The following is a 25,300-nucleotide window of genomic DNA, read 5'->3' as shown; positions in this document are numbered from 1 at the left end:
CAACTGTAGTATCTCTCCACAAAGCAATTAACCGAACCAAATCCACCGGGGGGGAAAACAGAGATAGTGGGCTACTAGCCTGGTGCTAGTAGCCCACTATCTCTGGCATGACAAGAACTGTAGGAGTTGGCAATACAGCCTAAACAGATCTGGGGCCATAGGCTACATGTGATGCTAGAGAGAGTGAATATTAATATCCATGTTACTTACCCATTGCTAGATCCTCCACACCATTCTCCAGATAGCCATCAAAGGCAAACTCTGCCCTGAGCAGGCCAATAACCTCTTGTAGGGAAGGGTGCATCAGTGGGGAGGGGTGAGGATGGGAGTCTCCCTGAGGAGGTCCATGGGACTCTGATAGGGGTTCATCCTCACATTCTCCTGTCCTCTCCTCCTCTCCATTGTGGGGTTGGGACATGGACACTAAGGGGTCCAAGGGTCTGCTGCAGGTGCTGCCATTAAGGCAAGCCAGCAGGGGTTCAGCTCCCTGACGAGGGGTCAGATGGTCTCTAGGGCCCCCTGGATGTGTAGGTTGACCCTGGAAGTAGCTGGAGCTTGAGGTCAGGGACAGATTGAGCTCCAGTCCATGGAGAGACTCAGCGACTGTTATCTGCACCGGCACCAGGGTTAGGTGCCCTGTTAGTGGGTCATGACGCAAGAGGAAGTTGTTGAAAACACCACCACCAGTCAGATGAGAGCAGGATGACGATTGGAAAGAGGAAGACAAAGACAACTGGGTGGTCAGTTTGGGGGAGGCGGGAGGTGGAGAGTTGACCAATGTCCTGCCGCTAGAGGTGGTGGTGGAGGAGTGGCGTGTGACCACGTTGTTTTGATTGACAGGGCTGTCCTGTCCGTTGTCCTGTAGGTCTCTATCTGACTGAGGTAGGGGTAGGTCCTCAAGGTGTAAGAGAGTTTCTGGGTCCTTGGCCTCTTGCATAGGCTGGATGTCACTGCCTCTTGTGACTTCACTTATAGTCCTGCAACACAACATGTGAGAATTAAAAATGCATTCTTGAAATCAGTGAACAAATGGAATGACATCTCTGCCATAATCAATAAAGAAACTATGGTCGGATCCACCTTGCAAAGATATCAATGCTGCTTGAAACAATTCCATGACTGGTATCTTATCTCCATAGAAAGGAAGTAAACTGCTTACCCCTCAATGTCTGAAGCAGACAGGGGAGTTTCTTCCTCAGTGTCCCCCTCCCTGGTCAGGACGATGGGGGTGAAGTGTGTGGCAGGGGAGGTGAAGGCCTCTGGAAGCTGGGGGGCTCCACTGATTGGATAGCTATGGGGAACAGGGCCAGGTACAGGAGCCAATCGGCTCTCAGTAGCCATGGGCACAAACCCTACACACAGTTACAACAACCCCAGTTACAACATCAATACCATTTCATCACAAATCTGAATGTAGATGTACTGATAGTAAGGTCAACAAAATCGCTTGAGCATAATGTCTGAAAAGATTAATGAATCGTACCACTCTTGATATGTGTTGATTCCTGACTTGAGCTTCCTCTACTGTCCAATCCATTCTGATCCTCTGCATCAATGTCCTTTGTGAGTGGCTGAAAGGTAAGGAAGGGAGTTATCCTCGACAGACAAGAATGGAATAACAATGTGTCCTGCCTTTCACTTTCAAGGGGTAATATGTGTCTCACTACCCCTTTCAAACAGTAGCTACAGTCCCAGCTAGCTTTGGGTTCCTTGGAAGTTGTGGGAACGTCCGTTTTTGGTTTCCCATTGGTTCTGGGAACGAAGCCATAAGTTTCCTGACCGGTAAAACTTAAAGTTTTTTAAATGTTCTGTGAACGGAAGTGAAAATTTTGCCTGTTCTAGGAATTTTTAGGTTGCAGGGAAGTTCTGAGAACATTTTACTATGGTTCCCTGAAAGTTTTCCTTGGAGGTTTTATTAAGGTTCTGAGAACTAACATTACAGGACATTTGAAGGTAATTAAATAATGTTATGAGAACATTCTCTATATGTTGTGGAATGAAATGTAAATGTTATTTGGAGGATTTTGAATAACTTCCTTAAAACTTTCACTGAATGTTTCAATTAGACTTTTAATAACACTGCTAGCTTAGTTTAACTGTTTTGAACTCCAAGCACAGATAGGACACATTTAAATTAATTTGCTTTGGCATTAATCCTGCAAACACATCTCACACGACATCAGTGAGATTCGAACCTATGATCTTCTGTTCTCTAACCATGGAATTAGTCCACCTCGCCACCAGGATGGAGCTAGCATGCCATTTTTTTTTACTCATACAAAGCTCTTAATTTGTATCTATTCGAATAGACCCCATGAACAACACACCTGAACAGATTTAACAAGATAGAGAGTTTTGTTTATGCTGAGAACAGAATATATATGTTTTCATACATACATTTAATTCTAAGAACGTGCTTTGAATGTTAGTAATGTTTTCTTGTGGTTTTTATGGAAATTTGTCTTAATGTTCTGAGAACATGACTTTAAATAGAACCATGAGGAAACCTGTAGGAAACGTTATGCTGAAGTACTGAAATTCCCACAGAAGAACGTTGTTTGTTAACGTTCTCTGAACTATTTGCGAACATTCCCAATGTCAAACCAATTGGAGAACATTCCTAGAACATTACTAAAAAATGTAATGAAATATAACCAGGTTTGAACTTTTAGGAAACATTCTGTTAAAGTAATGAAATACCAAGAAAATAACATTATTTTGTCAAGTTCCTTAAATGTGCTGAGAATGTTCCAAAGCCAAGCAACTATCCTGCAACATTCCCAGAACGTTGTGGGAAGGTTGTATGCAAAATAACCATAGGACAACCACACTCTCACCAAGCTCTAAGAAACATATGGTTCTCAGAACTTTATGTGCTAGCTGGGGTGGTACAATGGAGTGGTACCGGGTGGACTCTGTTGATCAGCTTCGTCCACACTGTCTCAGAGTTCGTTCCTTGGCGTGATAGATAATCACAACAGCTCTGTAACAGCAGAAACATAATGAAACACATGCAAATCTGTTACCTCAGCACCTAAGCTACTTCATTCATTCACTTATTTATACATTAATTAATTACTTTGTTCATCAAATCAAACTTTATTTAAAGTGCATTTAAAATCGCAACACACTTTACAGTAAAGACATTTTGCTCATTTGTTCATTCATTCACTTTATTTCATTCACCAGGATAGTGAGATGATTGAATTGTTAGTAGTTTCAATACAATCACGTTTACAAATTCCTGTCCATTAAAATGCAAAAGATGTTACATATGTAAAGTGTTACTAACACATTGATCAAAAGAAGAATATATGGATGTGCTTTCAGTAGAGTGGTTGACAGCTGAAACTATGGCTACCTTTTTAGCTATGGCAATGGAGGGTCTCTCGAAGGGCGTCCTCTTGGCCATTTCCAGCAGCAGCCTCTTCAACTTGCTGGGCATAGTCAGTTTTTGATTGGCTGACAGATTGAACTTGGCCGTGGCCCATAGGATGGCAGCCACCCCATAGACACAGGCCTAGAACAGACAGACAGATGAAACCCACTTAATCAGTATTCATCTACTTGATGGAAAAAAACTTGTATTTTAAAAGATGAAAGTCAGAAGTTGAGGCAAACCTTTTCAGTTACGATTCCATGCTCCTGGAATTCAGGCGCCAGATAAAATGCATCACAGGATCCTACAAGGAACATTCATGTTGAATTATTGAATGCGACAACATTTCAAATAAATATTGCCCCATATTGACACTTTGCTCAAGAGCACTGTTGAATATTTAAAGTCAAAACAGCTGTAAATAAACAGAGACAAAGAATATATGGAAAGTGCTGAAGTAACTTTATCATTCCAGACAGAGACAATTGCTGACTACTGTGGATAAGCAAAAAGAGCCATACCTGTGTTTTTAGGTTTCAAGAAGAGAACTTCTCCCTGACAACCCACATACATTGTGTCCAGGCATAAGTACGCTTTCAGGGAGGAAGACAATAAAAGAAGAAAGAAGAAAGAACAGTAGGTATATATATATATAATAATAATATAATATAATAATAATAATAATAATAATAATAATAATATATAACAGTTAATACATGTGTCAAATGTATGTCAAACTAAATAAAGTTTTAAATGATGTATTGCCATATTGATGTTTCTTATAATAATTTCATCAACAGCAAAGTGGTTTACAGAGACCAGAGAAGGCGAGGGATTGGATGCTTACTGCTTAGTAAATAATGTAATTGGTTTACACACAGCAGAGTCAGTATCAGTGGCTGGTAGACAGATGAGTCACTAACCTGGGTAGTCTAAGTACGTCTGCAGTGTGGAGAGGCAGGTATGACACAGGGCCCATAGCTCATTAACAGACAATCTCTGCCCACTCTGTGTGAGTAGATCCCTCAGAGAGATCCACTATGTCACAATCAATCACAAACACTGTTAACATCTCCATCCCTCCCAAAGAGCACACTACAGTAGAAAAAGAAGTGCCAGGTTCCTGGACCCAGATTAAGCCTAGTCCTGGACAAAAAAGCATGCTCAACGGAAAATCACCACTGAAAGTGCTTTTTACTCCAGGAATAGCCTTAATCTGGGCCTCTGAAACCAGCCTGAAAAATTGTAAACAAGGCATTTTCTGAAACTAAGGCATTTAAATATACGTACAGTGCATTCGGAATGTATTCAGACCACTTGACTTTTTTCACATTTTGTTACGTTACAGCCGTATTCTAAAATTGATTAAATCGTTTTTTTCCCTCATCAATCTACACACAATACCCCATAATGACAAAGCAAAAACAGGTTTAAAAAAACAACTGAAATATTACATTTACATAAGTATTCAGACCCTTTACTCAGTACTTTGTTGAAGCACCTTTGGCAGCGATTACAGCCTTGAGCCTTCTTGGGTATGACGCTACAAGCTTGGGACACAGAGTGGCGCAGTGGTCTAAGGCACTGCATCGCAGTGCTAGCTGTGCCACTAGAGATCCTGGTTCGAGTCCAGGCTCTGTCGCAGCCGGCCGCGACCGGGAGACCCATGAGCGGTGCACAATTGGTCCAGCTTCGTCCAACGTAGGGGAGGGTTTGGCCGGCAGGGATGTGGGTTCGTTTCCCACGGGGGGCCAGTATGAAAAAAATATAAATAAATAAAAACATGTATGTATTCACTAACTGTAAGTCGCTCTGGATAAGAGCGTCTGCTAAATGACTAAAATGTAAATGTATTTGGGGAGTTTCTCCAATTCTTCTCTGTAGATCCTCTCAAGCTCTGTCAGGTTGGATGGGGATCGTCGCTGCATGGCTATTTTCATGTCTCTCCAGATCGGGTTCAAGTTTGGGCTCTGGCGGGGCCACTCAAGGACATTCAGAGACTTGTCCCGAAGCCACTCCTGCGTTGTCTTGACTGTGTGCTTAGGGTCGTTGTCCTGCTGGAAGACCTTCGCCCGAGTCTGAGGTCCTGAGCGCTCTGGAGCAGGTTTTCATCAAGGATCTCTCTGTACTTTGCTCCGTTCATCTTTCCGTTGATCCTGACTAGTCTCCCAGTCCCTGCCGCTGAAAAACATCCCCACAGCATGATGCTGCCACCACCATGCTTCACCGTAGGGATGGTGCCAGGTTTCCTCTTTTGGCAAACTCCAAGCAGTCTGTCATGTGCCTTTTACTGAGGAGTGGCTTCCGTCTGGCTTCTCTATCATAAAGGCCTGATTGGTCGAGTGCTGCAGAGATGGTTGTCCTTCTGGAAGGTTCTCCCATCTCCACAGAGGAACTCTGGAGCTCTGTCAGAGTGACCATCGGGTTCTTGGTCACATCCCTGACCAAGGCCCTTCTCCCCCGATTGCTCAGTTTAGCTGGGCGGCCAGCTCTAGGAAGAGTCTTGGTGGTTACAAACTTCTTCCATTTAAGAATGATGGAGGCCACTGTGTTCTTGGGGACCTTAAATGTTGCAGAAATGTTTTGATACCCTTCCCCAGATCTGTGCCTCGCCACAATCCAGTCTCGGAGCTCTACGGACAATTCCTTCGACCTCATGGCTTGGTTTTTGCCCTGACATGCCCTGTCAACTGTGGGACCTTATACAGACAGGTGTGTGCCTTTCCAAATCATGTCCAATGAATTAAAACATCTCAAGGATGATCAATGGAAACAGGGTGCACCTGAGCTCAATTTTGAGTCTCATAGCAAAGGGTCTGAATACTTATGTAAATAAGGTATTTCTGTTTTAAATTTTTTATAAATTTGCAAAAATGTCTAAAAACCTGTTTTCACTTTGTCGTTATGGGGTATTGTGTGTAGATTGATGAGGGAAAAAAATAATTGTATCAATTTTAGAATAAGGCAGTAACCTAATAAAATGTGGAAAAAGTCAAGGGGTCTAAATACTTGACTTTTTCAGACCCCTTGACTTTTTCCAAATTTACATGCGCTGTATATGCTCAAAGCAGATCAATTAAATAGTTTAGTCTAATTTAGACTTGAACTCACCTCATCTTGAGATGTTTCATTGAGGCACAGCATGCTTTTAGTCATGTGATTATTTGAAGTGTGAAGGTTTGAGGTTAAAGTCACGTTGCAAGCAGAGTCAACCGACACTTCCGGGTCTTGAGCTGGGCGGGACAAAGTGGGATCATCACTTGTTCCATTTTGACCGTCTGAATCTGTTTCACCACCACATATGGGCAGGTGAGAATGTCTGTCCCCTTCTGACATCTCATTGTCTCTCACTGAGCCCCATTGCTTGGAGTCACTGCACTCATAAGGGGCTTTCTCTCTATCCCCTCTCTTCCTCCAAACAGACCTGTGCCCAATGCATTCCTCAGCTCCTATCTCCGTGAGGTCCGATACATTGACACTGATATCCCCGTGGGGCGTGGGCGGGAGTGCGGGGGGATTATTGGAGTCTGGGACTGAGCAGGAACGATTCAGAACCCCCCTTACCCTCCCAGCCCTCTCCTGATCCCTCCTGCGTACAGGGGAACTGTTCTGAGATCTGCTATCCAACTGCGAACCAAACATGTCCTCCTCTATCACACATCCATCCTCTTCCACATCCCCCATACCGTCAGCCCATAGGGTGGAGTCCCAGACCCCACATATGTGATGCCGGAGAGGTCCGTTGGGGTCGTTGGGGTCTGAGTTCTCAGCTGTGGTATCTGAGACAATGCACTGGTCTTTGAAGCTACTGTCCTCAGAGCTGATGCTTTTGTGGAGCTGCCAGTTGGATTTGTTCTGCCGCCATCGAGCCTCCCAAGAGCTATCCCACCCATCTGTGGATGGTGGATGGATACACAGGTAGTATGGTTATGGCCACAGTGGACTACAATATAAATATATGTTTACACAGAAATACACAAATATATCTCATGCCTAAAGACAAACCTTGAAATGTTGCAACGGATTCGATTGACAGGACTCTTCTTCCTATAGAAGAGAGTTTCCGGCACAGGGCTGTGGAAGAGGTATGTACTAGCTTTTCCTCTGCAAGGGAGAGGATGTCCTGAGGGGGAGATACATACAGTTGAAGTCGGAAGTTTACATACACTTAGGTTGGAGTCATTAAAACTCATTTTTCAACCACTCCACAAATGTATTGTTAACAAACTATAGTTTTGGCAATTCGGTTAGGACATCTACTTTGTGCGTGACACAAGTAATTTTTCCAACAATTGTTTACAGACAGATTATTTCACTTATAATTCACTGTATCACAATTCCAGTGGGTCAGAAGTTCACATACACTAAATTGACTGTGCCTTTAAACAGCTTGGGCAATTCCAGAAAATGATGTCATGGCTTTAGAAGCTTCTGATAGGCTAATTGACTTCATTTGAGTCAATTGGAGGTGTACCTGTGGATGTATTTTAAGGCGTACCTTCAAACTCAGTGCCTCTTTGCTTGACATCAAGGGAAAATCAAAAGAAATCAGCCAAGACATCAGAAAAAAAATTGTAGACCTCCACAAGTCTGGTTCATCATTGGGAGCCATTTCCAAACGCCTGAAGGTACCACATTCATAATCTGTACAAACAATAGTGCGCAAGTATAAACACCATGGGACCACGCAACCTTCATACCGCTCAGGAAGGAGATGAGTTCTGTCTCCTAGAGATTAACGTACTTTGGTGCGAAAAAAGTGACAGCATCATGCTGTGGGGGTGCTTTGCTGCGGGAGGGACTGGTGCACTTCACAAAATAGATGGCATCATGAGGAAGGAAAATGATGTGGATATATTGAAGCAACATCTCAAGACATCAGTCAGGAAGTTAAAGCTTGGTCGCAAATGGGTCTTCCAAATGGACAATGACCCCAAGCATACTTCCAAAGTTGTGGCAAAATGGCTAAAGGACAACAAAGTCAAGGTATTGGAGTGGCCATCACAAAGCCCTGACCTCAATCCTATAGAAAATTTGTGGGCAGAACTGAAAAAGCATGTGCGAGCAAGGAGGCCTACAAACCTGACTCAGTTACACCAGCTCTGTCAGGAGGAATGGGCCAAAATTCACCCAACTTGTTGTGGGAAGCTTGTGGAAGCCTACCCGAAACGTTTGACCTAAGTTAAACAATTTAAAGGCAATGCTACCAAATACTAATTGAGTGTATGTAAACTTCTGACCCACTGGGAATGTGATGAAAGAAATAAAAGCTGAAATAAATCATTCTCTCTACTATTATTCTGACATTTCACATTCTTAAAATAAAGTGGTGATCCTAACTGACCTAAAACAGGGAACTTTTACTAGGATTAAATGTCAGGAATTGTGAAAAACTGAATTTAAATGTATTTGGCTAAGGTGTATGTAAACTTCCGACTTCAACTGTATAATACTGTAGCTATATCAGCTAACACAAACATACGTACTGTATGACGCAACATTTCTTTATTACGTTTCTGCCATTTCATTATTGATGATTCAATGTTGAGGACTCAGTGTTGAAACAGATTCATTTGTTTCCCAAAAGAAAATACATCCTGTAATTGCTATAAACTTAATATTCAAGTTGTATCCCCTGGGTAGAATTCTGGTTTCATGCATGACTGTGACATCATCAATTTTTTATGCTTTTTCCTATCTGCATTGCACGGTCATTGCTCTTCCACACGGTGCTGCTCATGTTCACTGTCTGTGCACATCTTCAGTATTACAGTTGCATATCAGTATGTCATGTCTTGTATCCGTTTGCCAAAGGGCCTATAGTAGGCCTATTAATAGTCATACTACTACTGCTCCTACTCCTATTGATAGTGCTATCATTACTACCTGAGAGAAAATCACTTCTGATATTTCTTACACCATATTACCTGTAATAATTTGTATAATAAGAGTGTAAAGACAGCACTCCATTAAAGGTCATCCATGATGGTGACCTTACCTGCAGGAGTGGCCTGTCCTCTGGCCCCTCTTCCTGCATCTGCTCCAGCAGTCTCTGAATCTCCTCCCCCAGCTCTACCTCCAGTTCTGGCTCAATGACAAAGTCCAGCGCAGCAGAGAGGGTGGAGCCCAGAGAGTACATGTGTCCCTGGACGAGATACAGAGCGTCATTGACCTTAAACTGACCCATAGAATCAGACACATGCAATTGTTTATCATAAAATAAATCTATGAGACACTGCTTAGACATGTTGACACTGCTTGGACATGTTTGCCTTCAACCATATGGGATTTAAAACATAAAATATGTGTCATTTATGATCTCATGTCAGCACCTCGTGTACCAAACAAACAGCCATAAACCACTACCGTAACCCGTGATCACTGTAACCTCAATTTATTAGTATATGCAGCACACGTCCTTTGGGCAACTTTGTGGGGTCTTGCTGGAAACTGGGCCTAGTTGGCATGCTTTTGGTTGAGGAAGTAATTCACCAGGCCATTAAAAAGTAAATAAAGCTGCAGCAGGCCAGGCCAAGGCCAGGGCCAAGTTGCTCCCTCATATGACTACCCTCAGATTAATCATGTCTGGCAGGCAATGTATTCTGGGGCCTTATCTAACAAACACATAATCATCCCTTTATATTTGCCTTGGATCTCATCTCATTGGATGATAGGCTGCAATACCAGGAGTCAGTGGAGATGAAATTACAGCGCATTAATGGGAATTTCGCCAGAGCCTGTCTCTTTGTATGCCGTGAGAGTTCCCTTTTCTTGTGCTTTACTTGGGGGAATGGAGCTCTTTGTTGCAATTATGGCTTACTTGTTGGCTCCTGAATGAATCTGAATTAGGTGTTTTTTAGGCCAAATCTCAGACAAGGTACAAGATTCCAAACAATTAAAAGGAATGCGACCCGTACTTATGTGGTGGATATGGGAAAGCGGAAGATCCAGATCTCAAAGTGTGAGACATTACAAAAATAGTTAGCTGAAGCCTCTCTAAGTCGAAATGTCTGTCTCACATAAACAGAGCCAACATGTTAATTCCACCAGCTGCTGTAAGGACATGTTTAGTTCCTGTTGTGTGTACAAGCAGGTCCCAGCAATAGAAATATAATTACTAGAATTCATTATATTTCTATGGCCTCAGCCGCTCCACTTGGAGCACATACATTGGAAGACATTGGAAGACCAGATAAATTAGACAAACATAGACACACAATGGTTTATTCAGTACTCAATGACACACACATTCAACCTGCAATTGATCAACTGATAAATGTAGTCTAGGCAGGAAATAAATGTACAGTGAGGGAAAAAAGTATTTGATCCCCTGCTGATTTTGTACGTTTGCCCACTGACAAAGACATGATCAGTTTTAATGGTAGGTTTATTTGAACAGTGAGAGACAGAATAATAACAACAAAAATCGAGAAAAAAAGCATGTCAAAAATGTTATGAATTGATTTGCATTTTAATGAGGGAAATAAGTTTTGACCACACTGCAAAACATGACTTAGTACTTGGTGGCAAAACCCTTGTTGGCAATCACAGAGGTCAGACGTTTCTTGTAGTTGGCCACCAGGTTTGCACACATCTCAGGAGGGATTTTGTTCCACTCCTCTTTGCAGATCTTCTCCAAGTCATTAAGGTTTCGAGGCTGACGTTTGGCAACTCAAACCTTCAGCTCCATCCACAGATTTTCTATGGGATTAAGGTCTGGAGACTGGCTAGGCCACTCCAGGACCTTAACGTGCTTCTTCTTGAGCCACTCCTTTGTTGCCTTGGCCGTGTGTTTTGGGTCATTGTCATGCTGGAATACCCATCCACGACCCATTTTCAATGCCCTGGCTGAGGGAAGGAGGTTCTCACCCAAGATTTGATGGTACATGGCCCCGTCCATCGTCCCTTTGATGCGGTGATGTTGTCCTGTCCCCTTAGCAGAAAAACACCCCCAAAGCATAATGTTTCCACCTCCATGTTTGACGGTGGGGATGGTGTTCTTGGGGTCATAGGCAGCATTCCTCCTCCTCCAAACACGGCGAGTTGAGTTGATGCCAAAGAGCTCGATTTTGGTCTCATCTGACCACAACACTTTCACCCAGTTCTCCTCTGAATCATTCAGATGTTCATTGGCAAACTTCAGACGGCCCTGTATATGTGCTTTCTTGAGCAGGGGGACCTTGCGGGCGCTGCAGGATTTCAATCCTTCACAGCGTAGTGTGTTACCAATTGTTTTCTTGGTGACTATGGTCCCAGCTGCCTTGAGATCATTGACAAGATCCTCCCGTGTAGTTCTGGGCTGATTCCTCGCCATTCTCATGATCATTGCAACTCCACGAGGTGAGATCTTGCATGGAGCCCCAGGCCGAGGGAGATTGACAGTTATTTTGTGTTTCTTCCATTTGCGAATAATCGCACCAACTGTTGTCACCTTCTCACCAAGCTGCTTGGCGATGGTCTTGTAGCCCATTCCAGCCTTGTGTAGGTCTACAATCTTGTCCCTGACATCCTTGGAGAGCTCTTTGGTCTTGGCCATGGTGGAGAGTTTGGAATCTGATTGATTGATTGCTTCTGTGGACAGGTGTCTTTTATACAGGTAACAAGCTGAGATTAGGAGCACTCCCTTTAAGAGTGTGCTCCTAATCTCAGCTCGATACCTGTATAAAAGACACCTGGGAGCCAGAAATCTTTTTGATTGAGAGGGGGTCAAATACTTATTTCCCTCATTAAAATGCAAATCAATTTATAACATTTTTGACATGCGTTTTTTTCTGGATTTTTATGTTGTTATTCTGTCTCTTACTGTTCAAATAAACCTACCATTAAAATTATAGACTGATCATTTCTTTGTCAGTGGGCAAACGCACAAAATCAGCAGGGGATCAAATACTTTTTTCCCTCACTGTATAGGGCTACATGGTTACAATGAGTGACAACGCAGAGGGAGAAATTAGGGAGAGGGAGTGAGGGAGATCTGAAAGAGAATAAGTGAACGAGAGACAAGAGAAAGAGAAAGAGATAATTATTTATTTATTTTTCCTCCTTATTAGCTCTGACTTTGCTTATAGCTACTTTATTGAGGAAAAATGTACTTACTATGACTGTGATATGTGGTTGTCCCACCTAGCTATCTTAAGATGAATACACTAACTGTAAGTCGCTCTGGATAAGAGCGTCTGCTAAATGACTCAAATGTAAACGTAAATGTAATGAGTTAATGAGACAGAATGAGAGTGGTAATGAGAGAGTGAAATCCTTTCTTACTGAGACATTGTTATCTTCTGTATTTGCTGATAAACATAAAGAGGATTTAGATTCCTTTGATTTCTACTATGTTTGTTTTGAACATCTGCTACAGTGAAAGGCAATATAGACTGTGAAGTAGCCATTCATAATGAAATAATTAACTTACCTCAAAGGTACTGCCAGTCTTGTCAAACTCTGGAGGTATAAACGATCCCTCAGGATCATCTGCAAGACAAGCATACAAAAGTATATCTAGTTAACAAAATATTTAAGTGCCTTTGAACGGGGTATGGTAGTAGGTGCCAGGCGCACCGGTTTGTGTCAACAACTGCAACGCTGCTGGGTTTTTCACGCTCAACATTTTCCCGTGTGTATCAAGAATGGTCCACCACCCAAAGGCCATCCAGCCAACATGACACAACTGTGGGAAGCATTGGAGTCAACATGGGCCAGCATCCCTGTCAAACTATTTCGTCACAACCCAATATTAGGAAGGTGTTCCTAATGTTTGGTATACTCAGTCTATATTATTCATTAGCTCAGAGACAAACCCAGACTAATGAGACTGCAACTATCTCCTGATCAGAGCCTTGGTGTCACGATACAGAGCATTTTCAGTCTTAAGTATGCCATTGTGTCACGCCTCAGAGGACGCTTGTATGTTGAGTCAGGGTGTGTATTTTCCTTGCTGTGTTTGTCCATGTTGTACAGTCTAGTATGGATAGATCTATGTTGGCCTGTGTGGTTCCCAATCAGAGGCAGCTGTCGCTCATTGTCTCTGATTGGGGACCATACTTAGGCAGCCTATTGGCACTAGTGGGTTGTGGGATCTTGTTCCGTGTTAAGGTATGTTGTGTTGTGCTGCCTTGGACTTCACGTTTCGTTTTGTTTGTTATTTTGTCGTTGTGTTTGATATTTAATAAACATGTACGCATATCACGCTGCGCCTTGGTCCGTCCCGTCTGTAAGCGATCGTGACAGAAGATCCCACCAAATGAGGACCAAGCAGCGTGCCCAGGAGGAGTGAATAGCCATGTCCCAGGTGGGCAAATTGTGGTAATGGGAAGAGATATTCGCGGGGACAGGGCCATGGGCGAGGTAGATACCCAGGCAGGAGAGGTGCAACGGCAACGCAGAGGACGCCGGTCGAGGAGGAAGCCCGAGAGACAGCCCCAATAAAAATGTTGGGGGGGGCTAAAGGGGTGGTCGGGGAGCGAGAGAGAGGAGCCCCGACCGCTGCACCCGGTCGGTTTTCAGATTGGGTCCCTACGACCATGGGAAGAGGAGTGGGAACAGTATTATACTGAGGAGTCGGAGGATGACGACGACGACGAGGTTCTGTTCCCTAACTCGTGGGGGCTCCCGGAGGAGTCCTCACAGGAAGAGGAGTGCCGACGACGGAGACCCGAGAGGCAACCCCAAGAAAACATTTGGGGGGGGCACACGGTGTGGATGACGAGGCAGCAGGAGGCCGCGACAGGGCGGATCTGCAGGTTAGGAGAGGAGGCCACCATGTTACGGGGGCTATTGGTTCAGAGGGAGCAGGAGTTATTCGGTCAGAGGGAGGCGCTACAGGAGGCTATAAGGGAGAAGGAAAGTGTAGAGGCACGGCGAGAGGAGCTGGTTAGGCAGCAGAAGGAGCGGGGGTTAATAAAGGAACCCAGTCCCGCTCCTCGCACCATGCAAGTGGTGCGTGTCGCCAGTCCGGTCCGGCCCGTTCCTGCTTCCCGCACTAAGCCAGTGGTGCGTGTTCCCAGTATGGCCCGACCCGTTCCTGTCCCTCGCACCAAGCCAGTGGTGCGCGTCGCCAGCCCGGTCCGGCCTGTTCCTGCCCCTCGCACCAAGTCAGTGGTGCGCGTCGCCAGCCCGGTCCGGCCTGTTCCTGCCCCTCGCACCAAGCCAGTGGTGCGCGTCGCCAGCCCGGTCCGGCCTGTTCCTGCCCCTCGCACCAAGCCAGTGGTGCGCATCGCCAGCCCGGCCCGGCCTGTTCCTGCTCCCCGCACCAGGCCAGTGGTGCGCGTCGCCAGTCCAGTACGGCCCGTTCCTGCTCCCCGCACCAAGCCAGTGGTGCGCGTCGCCAGCCCGGTCCGGCCCGTTCCTGCTCCCCGCACCAAGCCAGTGGTGCGTGTGTCCAGTCCGGCATGGCCCGTGCCTGTTCCACCGGTGCCTGGTCCGGCACCGGTCAGCTGCTCCACTCCGGAGCCAGAGCAGTCCGCTCCACCGGTGCCCAGTTCAGCTCCGGTCAGCTGCTCCACTCCAGAGCCAGAGCAATCCGCTTCACCGGGGTCCAGTCCAGATCCGGTCAGTGGCTCCACTCTGGAGCCAGAGCAGTCCGCTTCACCGGTGCCCAGTCCAGCTCCGGTCAGCGGCTCCAGTCCAGACCCAGACGTCAGCCCCTCTCCAGGTTCGGGGTCTCCCACACCAGGGTCCAGACAGGGCTTGGTACTTCGTGGGAGGAAGGAGAGGGGAAGCAGCGCGCCGAGGTCCAGACCAGACCAGGGGCGCAACAGGGAGGCGGAGAGTAAGTGGTCGTCACGCCCTGAGCCGGATCCGCCTCCGAGGCGGAATGCCCACACGGCCCCTACCCTGTTATGTTTATGTTGTGCGGTCGGAGTCCGCACATTTGGGGGGGGGGGGGGGTACTGTCACGCCCTGACTCAGAGGTCTTAAGTATGCCATTGTGTCACGCCTCAGAGGACGCTTGTATGTTGAGTCAGGGTGTGTATTTTCCTTGCTGTGTTTGTCCATGTTGTACAGTCTAGTATGGATAGATCTATGTTGGCCTGTGTGGTTCCCAATCAGAGGCAGCTGTCGCTCGTTGTCTCTGATTGGGAACCATACTTAGGCAGCCTATTGGCACTAGTGGGTTGTGGGATCTTGTTCCGTGTTAAGGTATGTTGTGTTGTGCTGCCTTGGACGTTGTGTTTGATATTTAATAAACATGTACGCATATCACGCTGCGCCTTGGTCCGTCCCGTCTGTAAGCGATCGTGACACATTGTTTGTGCTGGGTTGAAAGCAGGGATAATGCCGCCCACCATCAGCCTCCTCTTCCCACAGTTAGAGACAGTTTAGTAGTTCAGGTCTAGATTTGGAGCTTGTGAAGTTGACCATGCGGTTGGATTTTAACAGTGAGGAGGCAACAATGCAGATCTGGTTCTTGCCCAGAGTGAGACTTTTTATTAGCAAAGTGAGAATAAGACTTAGTATAGCCGACGAGACTGTACAAGTATTTACAAACAAAAATAACAAACTGGTTGTTGATCAAAGCCAAATTGAACTGAATCAGTATATCAAAGAAAACCCAGGCTCAATAACGCCTGTAAACGGCAGCATGCCGACCTTACCCTGTCTCTCTCTCTCAAACAATGAAAGGACAGGATTTAAATAGGACTACCCATTACATTTTACATTTTTAGTCATTTAGCAGACGCTCTTATCCAGAGCGACTTACATTATCTATTTTTTTTAATTAATTTTTTATACTGGCCCCCCGTGGGAATCGAACCCACAACCCTGGCATTGCAAACGCCATGCTCTACCAACTGAGCTACATCCCTCATGCCTCTGACCAATGAGAACAAGACGTCATTTCACATCATGATCAATTATCATTCAAAAGGAATGAAATACAATACACATGTACACGTGGTCCTCTGTAGCTCAGCTGGTAGAGCACGGCGCTTGTAACGCCAAGGTAGTGGGTTCGATCCCCGGGACCACCCATACACAAAAAAATGTATGCACGCATGACTGTAAGTCGCTTTGGATAAAAGCGTCTGCTAAATGGCATATTATATATATTATACATGTTCAGATCATACATATAATAAGCACACAATTCAATCAAAGTGCTAAACCATGTTTAATGCATAAATAGAACATAGGGCTTCAAACATGTTTTTCCCCCCTGGAATTAGCAACTTCTGCATTACCCATTCTCCTGAATAAACTATGCACTCTTGAATGGCCAGATATCCTTCTGTAATAAACAAGTAATACAAGGTAATCATTTACATTTCTGACAAGCTACCTTCACATTTTAATTGTTACACATTATCACAATGTAGTAGTAACGTTTGCTCATCAATTGCATGAACAGAAAGAGTTAGGCTATATTCACTGGAGACGCACAGCAAAAGCTTTCAGCGCCGAACCATTTGTCTTCGTTCAACCACCCGAGCCACTGCCTGTTTACCCCGCTATCATCCAGAAAGCGAGGTCAGTACAGGTGCATCAAAGCTGGCACCGAGAGAATGAAAAACAGCTTCTATCTCAAGGCCATCAGATTGTTAAATAGCCATCACTAGCACATTAGAGGCTGCTGCTGCCTATTGAAATCACTGGCCACTTTAATAATGTTTACATATCTTGCATTACTTATCTCATATGTATATACTGTATTCTATAATATTCTACTGTATCTTAGTCCATACTGCTCTGTCATTGCTTGTCCATATATGTATACAGTGGGGGAAAAAAGTATTTAGTCAGCCACCAATTGTGCAAGTTCTCCCACTTAAAAAGATGAGAGAGGCCTGTAATTTTCATCATAGGTACACGTCAACTATGACAGACAAATTGAGAAAAGAAAATCCAGAAAATCACATTGTAGGATTTTTTATGAATTTATTTGCAAATTATGGTGGAAAATAAGTATTTGGTCACCTACAAACAAGCAAGATTTCTGGCTCTCACAGACCTGTAACTTCTTCTTTAAGAGGCTCCTCTGTCCTCCACTCGTTACCTGTATTAATGGCACCTGTTTGAACTTGTTATCAGTATAAAAGACACCTGTCCACAACCTCAAACAGTCACACTCCAAACTCCACTATGGCCAAGACCAAAGAGCTGTCAAAGGACACCAGAAACAAAATTGTAGACCTGCACCAGGCTGGGAAGACTGAATCTGCAATAGGTAAGCAGCTTGGTTTGAAGAAATCAACTGTGGGAGCAATTATTAGGAAATGGAAGACATACAAGACCACTGATAATCTCCCTCGATCTGGGGCTCCACGCAAGATCTCACCCCGTGGGGTCAAAATGATCACAAGAACGGTGAGCAAAAATCCCAGAACCACACGGGGGGACCTAGTGAATGACCTGCAGAGAGCTGGGACCAAAGTAACAAAGCCTACCATCAGTAACACACTACGCCGCCAGGGACTCAAATCCTGCAGTGCTAGACGTGTCCCCCTGCTTAAGCCAGTACATGTCCAGGCCCGTCTGAAGTTTGCTAGAGTGCATCCAGAAGAGGATTGGGAGAATGTCATATGGTCAGATGAAACCAAAATATAACTTTTTGGTAAAAACTCAACTCGTTGTGTTTGGAGGACAAAGAATGCTGAGTTGCATCCAAAGAACACCATACCTACTGTGAAGCATGGGAGTGAAAACATCATACTTTGGGGCTGTTTTTCTGCAAAGGGACCAGGACGACTGATCCGTGTAAAGGAAAGAATGAATGGGGCCATGTATCGTGAGATTTTGAGTGAAAACCTCCTTCCATCAGCAAGGGCATTGAAGATGAAACGTGGCTGGGTCTTTCAGCATGACAATGATCCCAAACACACCGCCCGGGCAATGAAGGAGTGGCTTCGTAAGAAGCATTTCAAGGTCCTGGAGTCTCCAGATCTCAACCCCATAGAAAATCTTTGGAGGGAGTTGAAAGTCCGTGTTGCCCAGCGACAGCCCCAAAACATCACTGCTCTAGAGGAGATCTGCATGGAGGAATGGGCCAAAATACCAGCAACAGTGTGTGAAAACCTTGTGAAGACTTACAGAAAACGTTTGACCTGTGTCATTGCCAACAAAGGGTATATAACAAAGTATTGAGAAACGTTTGTTATTGACCAAATACTTATTTTCCACCATAATTTGCAAATAAATTCATTAAAAATCCTACAATGTGATTTTCTGGATTTTTTTTCCTCATTTTGTCTGTCATAGTTGACGTGTACCTATGATGAAAATTACAGGCCTCTCTCATCTTTTTAAGTGGGAGAACTTGCACAATTGGTGGTTGACTAAATACTTTTTTTCCCCACTGTATATTCTTAATTCCATTCCTTACTTAGATGTGTGTGTATTGGGTATATGTTGTGAAATTGTTAGATATTAATTGTTAGATATTACTGCACTGTCGGAGCTAATAGCATAAGTATTTCGCTACACCCGCAATAACATCTGCTAAACACGTGTATGTGACAAATACAATTTGATTTGATTTGATTTGAACTTTAAACATGTTCCTTTCCTTTCACAGGTGATCAACAATCAAGACATCGGATTACATGACTACCCCACATTATTACAATAAATAAATGTACTTCTCATTATAACTTGTTTTCTATCATTGTGTGTATACAGTACATGATCAGGCAAGACTTTAGACTATGTGATGGAGGACATAGGCCAATCATCACAGTGCCGTCTCTGACTACTGGATTTATGACTGAGGTGCTCCCAACCCAGGTGGAGGCCACACCAGAGACACTACAGAGGGTTAGAATGAACGGCCAAGGAGAAGTGAGCACTACTGGGTAGAGACAAAGACAGAGGGAGGAGAAGAGAGGAGAGGTCAGGAGGGAATTGTGGAGAGAAAGAAAGCGGGGAAAAGGATGAGAAAGGGAGATGGTAAGAGAGAAGAAGGAAAGCAATGGAAATATGAGTGGATTGTACCACTGCAAAACAAGCAATCCATCAGAAAAGAGGGAAAAACCTGTATAAAGTGCTGTTAATTATTTGGTTATACAAAATGTTTTATTGAATAATGGCAATTGCAAATTCACTCATTCTGAATACAGCACATTACTCTATTCCAGGAGGTTCAACAGCTATAGGCTAAGGCCAGATCATAAGTTAGCTGGCTCTATGATATAACAAGAGAGGCAAACACATACATACTGTAGGAAGTAGACTACAGTGAACTCAATGAGTAAAGGAATGTGCTCACTGCTAACACTATGATTGAGAAAAACAACCTACATTAAGGCTCTCATATTCTCTCAGATGGGCCTGGAGAGAGCTTATATTAAAATGTATGACAATGTGTAATGCCATTTTCTACCAATGAATGGATACTGCCCCATGAGTAATAACATTGCTGCATACTGATCATTAATTGATCACTTAAGGTCACTCTGAATGCTCAATTCCTAAGGGGACACGTGATGATGTCCCACACGCAACAGTATTCAATAAACAGCTAAATTAAACCTAATCAATGCAGGGGAGAAAAGTTAGTATTCCAACATGTGCACAACAAGCGACATCCTATTGTGTCTTAAACAAATTAACACAATTAGTGATCAGCAATAGATTATAATGTGAATCCAGGGTGAGTCAAAGGCACTGATAGCCAGCTGACCGCCAGAATATCGGTTACCAGGGCAACAATCCCCTTGGCAACGCAGACACTGTTGATCTCGTCAATGCTTATCAATTACTGATGTTGCCAGAAAGAAAATGGAAGGCTATCCTTTAATGGTTATGTGTGTGCGTGTGTATGTGTGTGAGCGTCCGGTGCGCATGTATGTCTGTGCATCTATGCATACATGTGTGTGTGCTTGCGTGCCTGCCTGCCTGTGTACGTTTGTGTGGAAGGGACAACAGGGGTGAGTGTGACAGGCGTTGACGTAACCTTGTTTGGTAAAAGACAGATGATTGCGGTTCCCTGAGAGGAGGAGAAGCTAGTCTGTAGGCAGAGAGTATTTCTCAGTAAGTCTGAGGGACAAGGTGAGACAGAGGCATAGTATCCTGAACATGAAGGATCTAACTGTTTCACCAACCCTCTCCATCCAAATGAGACGAGGAGCTGCAGACGACTGCAAAATCACATCACACAGATGTAATCACACAAAGGCTCAACATCTTTTAATTAAGAGACATCCTTCTTTTGCAAATGCAGCCGTTTTGCATTTTAATTATTTTGGGAACAGGTGGAACTTTCTAGTTTGAAACATATACTGCTGACCAAAAGAGAATATGATGGGGTTTGTAAACAAACTTTTCATGGGGGAGGAGAATCTGAGGCCCTATTCATTAAGCGTCTCAGAGTAGGAGTGCTGATCTAAGATCAGTTTGACCTTTTAAGTCATAATAAATAGAAGGGGGGACCTGAATACGGACCCTGATCTTAATGACCCTTTGACTTCCCATAGGGAGGACAGATTGAACTGTGACCTCAGGATACCATGGTGGATCAGATCAGACCGATTGATCAGTGGAGAGAGTGCTGCCTCAGTCTTTTACAATAGCAGACAGCACTGACTAACAGATTAACTGTATGAGACGAAACACCATAGAATCCAATGAATAACTGATAGACCTAGGTTGTGTTCAATATGCACTAAATGGAAGAAAATGAACTGAAACAGGAAGGGACTACTTAGACTACTTGCAAAAACGATAACTATTTTTTGTTTCTTGTTGCAAAACTGTTTTAAGCGTTTTTGTGTGCCCTAATGAACGTGACCCTGAATGGACAGGGAGACTGGATCATCACTGAGGTAGAGAGGGCTGTGTTGGGCTGTGTTGACTCACCACTGAGCTGCTCCATAAAGCACACATTGCCATGGGCGTTGAAGGCCAGGGTGTCGGGTGTGATGCACAGGGTGTGGAAGAGGGACGATGGGGCGATACTCTGCAGGGCCAAGACACACTCCACACACACCGCCCACACCTCCTGCTCCATCAGACAGGTGTCCCGCAACAACAGGATATCTGCCAGGGACACATTCTCCTGTGGACACACGCACGCAGGCACGCACGCATGCACACACACAGAGACATATGCACACACACACAACAGTAACACACATGCACACACACGCACAATTAATACGGTATGTGTCATGCAGCAATACACACACTTACACCCACACCCTCGTATGTCATGCTGCAAACTGTGCAAAGCCAAGTGGGCACATTTTGTCTTATGAAGAAGCCTTATTGCATCAATGAATATGAAACATCTCATGGCATGTTAGACATTTTCAGTGCCGGATTTGTGTGTGAAGAAAACAGGATATTTTGTTGGCTTTGCACAAGAGCACAAAAGCCAGTCTTTGATGGCACTGAGATAGAGAGACTCCATTGTGATGAGGTGTCCAATACTCTGCATTTCCATTACATGCATGTGACTGAACAGTGTAACAGACCACTGTCTTTTCATAAAAGTCTCATGGGACATGGGCATTCAGTTGTTGTAAAAAAAAAAAAGTGCTATCTAGAACCTAAAAGGGTTCTTCAGCTGTCCCCATAGAAGAACCCTTTGAATAACCATTTTTTGTTTCAGGTAGAACTTTTTTGGTTCCAGGTAGAACCCTTTTGGGTTCCATGTAGAACCCTTTCCACAGTGTGTTTTACATGGAACCCAAAAGGGTTATCCTATGGGACAGCCGAATAACCCTTTTTTTGGAACCCTTTTTTCTAACATTTAAAAAGATGGAACTGGGGTGAAGACAGAATATTCCTCTTTAAAGTACCTCTTCAATTGATCTGAGAGAGATCTAAAAGATGGTTGTCTGTTCATTACCAAATATTTGTTGCGGAAGGTGAATAAAGCGCACCTACAATGCTGTAGAATATGGCAAAATAATAGGGCAGAAAACTGTCACTTTAAGCAACAGCATAAGCCCATAAATAGACTGTTTCCCTTGAGAACAGTGCAGAGAAACATTGAATCTCTCCCTCTTTCCTCATGTTAAATGTGCAGGCCTACATAACTTTCCCTCTCACTCCAAGAGCTCTAAATGAGACCAAATCTGCACTGGTGGAACTCCTCAAAGGTTTAGAGAAGGAGCGAGAATAAGAGGGACAGAAAAGAAGAGTGAAGTAGTGAGTGATTATTTTCTGGTTGGGCTACTAAGTGGGTGACTAAGTAATCGAGGGACATCATGGTGAGTTGTTAGTGGTTGAATTAATCCCATAGTATTCAAAGGTCAAATGTGATTAAGTTTACACTTGTTCCCTTGTGTGTAGGCTACAGCTGAATGCATCTGGCAGGCTGACCCCACACATACCGCCCTCCACTCAAGATTACCCTGCAGTGTCTCTCCGGAGTCCCCACACTTGCAAAGGCCCCTGCAGCTCAAAACTTCCAGAGTGAATAACTGTGAATAACTGTACTGCACTGAATCATATTGCCCACTGTACATTGTTTAACATTGGAACTATAATTACTTACAATATGAGTGAAATTGTTTTCCTTTAAAAAAATGCTAATTAAGTATGTTAAAAAGCACCTTTTCTGTGTTGGAATGGTGTGGGCGTACCCCAACAACAGAATGGTGTGGACATATTTTGGTCATTAAAAATATTTGTGCAAGTAGACTGCTGATTGGCCAGCTCATCCTCCTCTAGACCGCTGATTGGCCAGCTCATCCTCCTCAGGGAGATGACATCATGTTCTATGAGGAAATAGCAAGCATTTTTTAAACGGTCTGTTTGAGATACAAGTTAGAGGTGGGTTTTTTATGCTTTGGCCACAAATACGAGCATAGGACGAGTCAACAACATTATTTGGATATGAGTTAACAGAATATTAACTTTTAAAAGTTAGATTTTCACTGGGCAGTTACTTTAAAACTCAAACTGGGAGATGAAAACAGGACAGGGTAGTATTTTAATGTCGTAATGAATGTCCAGATTATCAACATAAAGCCAAGAGGGGACACAGCAGGGGTCATTACCTATGTCCCACAGTATAATTATGGTCCTTGATCACCATGAGAGTTATAAGGAAAGATCACAGACATCAATCTGATCTTGGTGTCCTGAGACAGAGAGCATGTTGTTGATTCAATTAGACCTTATAAAACAACATGTCTTCTTCAATCATTCAATCACTCGGTCAAGAGCATATAGGTTAGCCTATCTATTGGGACTGCACAAGTAACATAGCCCAGGTGCATATATGTCACAGCCAATAAAACCAGTCCCTTGGGGACCCTCAGTCCACAATATTGTTGGTAGCCTACATTATTCTGGCTTAGTTCATACATCCCAATGAGAGAACAATCATATTTATGATGATAATTATGTAAACATAAATATTCACTCTCACCTCATCTTCAAGGAGTGGAGGTAGATGCTCAAATTCATAGTATTCCTCCTCTTCTTCCTCCTCTTCCCCTGAGAATTCGACTGCATCAGTTCCAGATGTCCCCATTGTATTTAGTTTTAAACAAGACTATGATATTTGTAGAATTGAGTGAGTGCAGTTTCACACCCATAGCCTTTAGCCTACTGTAGAATAAAGCTTTCCCTCTCCCTTGGTGTCCTGGCAACACTGTATCGAGTCAGGAAAGATTACATGCCTGAATACGTGTTCCAAACACGAACAGTGCGGGCTACTTTTTAGAATGTTCCCAGTCCTTCCACTACCACCAGCAAGCAACATGATGCGTCATTCCACAAAACGGTTGGTGTCACTGCAGTTATTTTCATTCCAAAACACGCGAAAGACAGCGTTTGCATGTGTACTGCCAATAATCAATGGCAACAGGGGAGTTTGCGGACTGTATGCTGTCATGGCAACGACTGCCACACCTCCACAAAACTAACCGACATTGCGATAATGAACTGCAGTTCCGAAGTCCTCCGAGTAAGGGCTACGAGGCTACGCTATGTACTACAATTTGTTTTGAGGAGTGGTAGCCTACTGACAAGATCCCATCCACGTACGGCGCCTCGATATCCATCAAAGCAATACTGGAATAGCGTGCCATAAGTCATTTAGAACAGGGGTAGCCTTCGCTGCAAAGTTTGTCCTACATTTTTTGCACTCATTCTCATGAGTGACATTAATTGCAAGCTGCGTTGTTAAGGTGTTACTCATGTATTACCAAGGTTCAAAATCACACCTGCTTGCACTGGTTACTCATATGCTGCACTGGTATTCTTTAACATTTAATTGACGAATTATAGGCTACGTCAATATAAATAAATATAATAGGCCTAAGTGAAATATTGAGATACATGCACCACTGTAAACCCTAGTGTGCTGTAATTACTCAACTTTTGAGGAAACCCATTGCACTTAATAGATCTGAGTACAGTTACTTAAAGTGATGTTGTAGTCATTACTCAAACCCATAGAGTCACTGCGGGGGTCCAGATTTGAGTTGTATAAGCTTGAACATTTTGAGTAATGCCCCCAGTAAGCCACACCTCCAATATAATTGTGCCTTGCCATTTCCAGTGAATTGAAGAACTACCACCCTTGACTGTATTTTCAGTAGTGGCCTTAACCAAGTGAGGCCCTAGGCATATATTATCATTATAATTAAACTCTTTGTAACAATACATTACATTTCTCATTAGGCCTTATTTTGAGGCCTAGCTTTACACTAATACAGTGACCTGAAACTCACGGTTTGCATGCTACATCAGGCCTGTAAGTAATTTTCCCAAAATTCCCAGATTTTCAGAAAATCCTGGTTCCAAATCAAATCAAATGTTCAAATCATTCAGACCCCTTGACTTTTTCCACATTTTGTTACGTTACAGCCTTATTCTACAATGGATAAAATAAAACATTTTCCTCATCAATCTACACACAATACCCCATAACAACAAAGTGAAAACAGGTTTTTAGAAATTTTAGCAAATGTATAAAAAAAAACAAAAAACAGAAATACCTTATTTACATAAGTATTCAGACCCTATGTT

At 43.8% G+C, this 25,300-nt stretch overlaps 1 protein-coding gene across 1 annotated transcript in view; it reads right to left on the bottom strand.

Annotated features, from left to right (window-relative positions):
• Window positions 1-23,798, bottom strand: part of LOC311127379 (kinase non-catalytic C-lobe domain-containing protein 1-like) — a gene marked incomplete at both ends in the record, with an annotated part of 64,309 nt that extends 40,511 nt beyond the window's left edge. The window contains 14 exons of the mRNA XM_084159224.1: window positions 211-977; window positions 1,160-1,352; window positions 1,484-1,571; window positions 2,906-2,983; window positions 3,362-3,520; window positions 3,622-3,683; window positions 3,901-3,972; window positions 4,303-4,417; window positions 6,491-7,272; window positions 7,385-7,502; window positions 9,378-9,524; window positions 12,792-12,850; window positions 21,170-21,368; window positions 23,694-23,798. Of these exons, the coding sequence (XP_084015350.1) occupies window positions 211-977; window positions 1,160-1,352; window positions 1,484-1,571; window positions 2,906-2,983; window positions 3,362-3,520; window positions 3,622-3,683; window positions 3,901-3,972; window positions 4,303-4,417; window positions 6,491-7,272; window positions 7,385-7,502; window positions 9,378-9,524; window positions 12,792-12,850; window positions 21,170-21,368; window positions 23,694-23,798 (2,944 nt within the window). The remainder of the gene's footprint in view (window positions 1-210; window positions 978-1,159; window positions 1,353-1,483; window positions 1,572-2,905; window positions 2,984-3,361; window positions 3,521-3,621; window positions 3,684-3,900; window positions 3,973-4,302; window positions 4,418-6,490; window positions 7,273-7,384; window positions 7,503-9,377; window positions 9,525-12,791; window positions 12,851-21,169; window positions 21,369-23,693) is intronic.
• Window positions 23,799-25,300: the final 1,502 nt, after the last annotated feature.

Source organism: Coregonus lavaretus (genome assembly GCF_964263955.1).
Source record: "Coregonus lavaretus genome assembly, chromosome: 1".
NCBI classification, from domain to species: domain Eukaryota; kingdom Metazoa; phylum Chordata; class Actinopteri; order Salmoniformes; family Salmonidae; genus Coregonus; species Coregonus lavaretus.
Note: the sequence above shows the minus strand (reverse complement) of the source record. Positions and strands in the feature narration are given on the sequence as shown.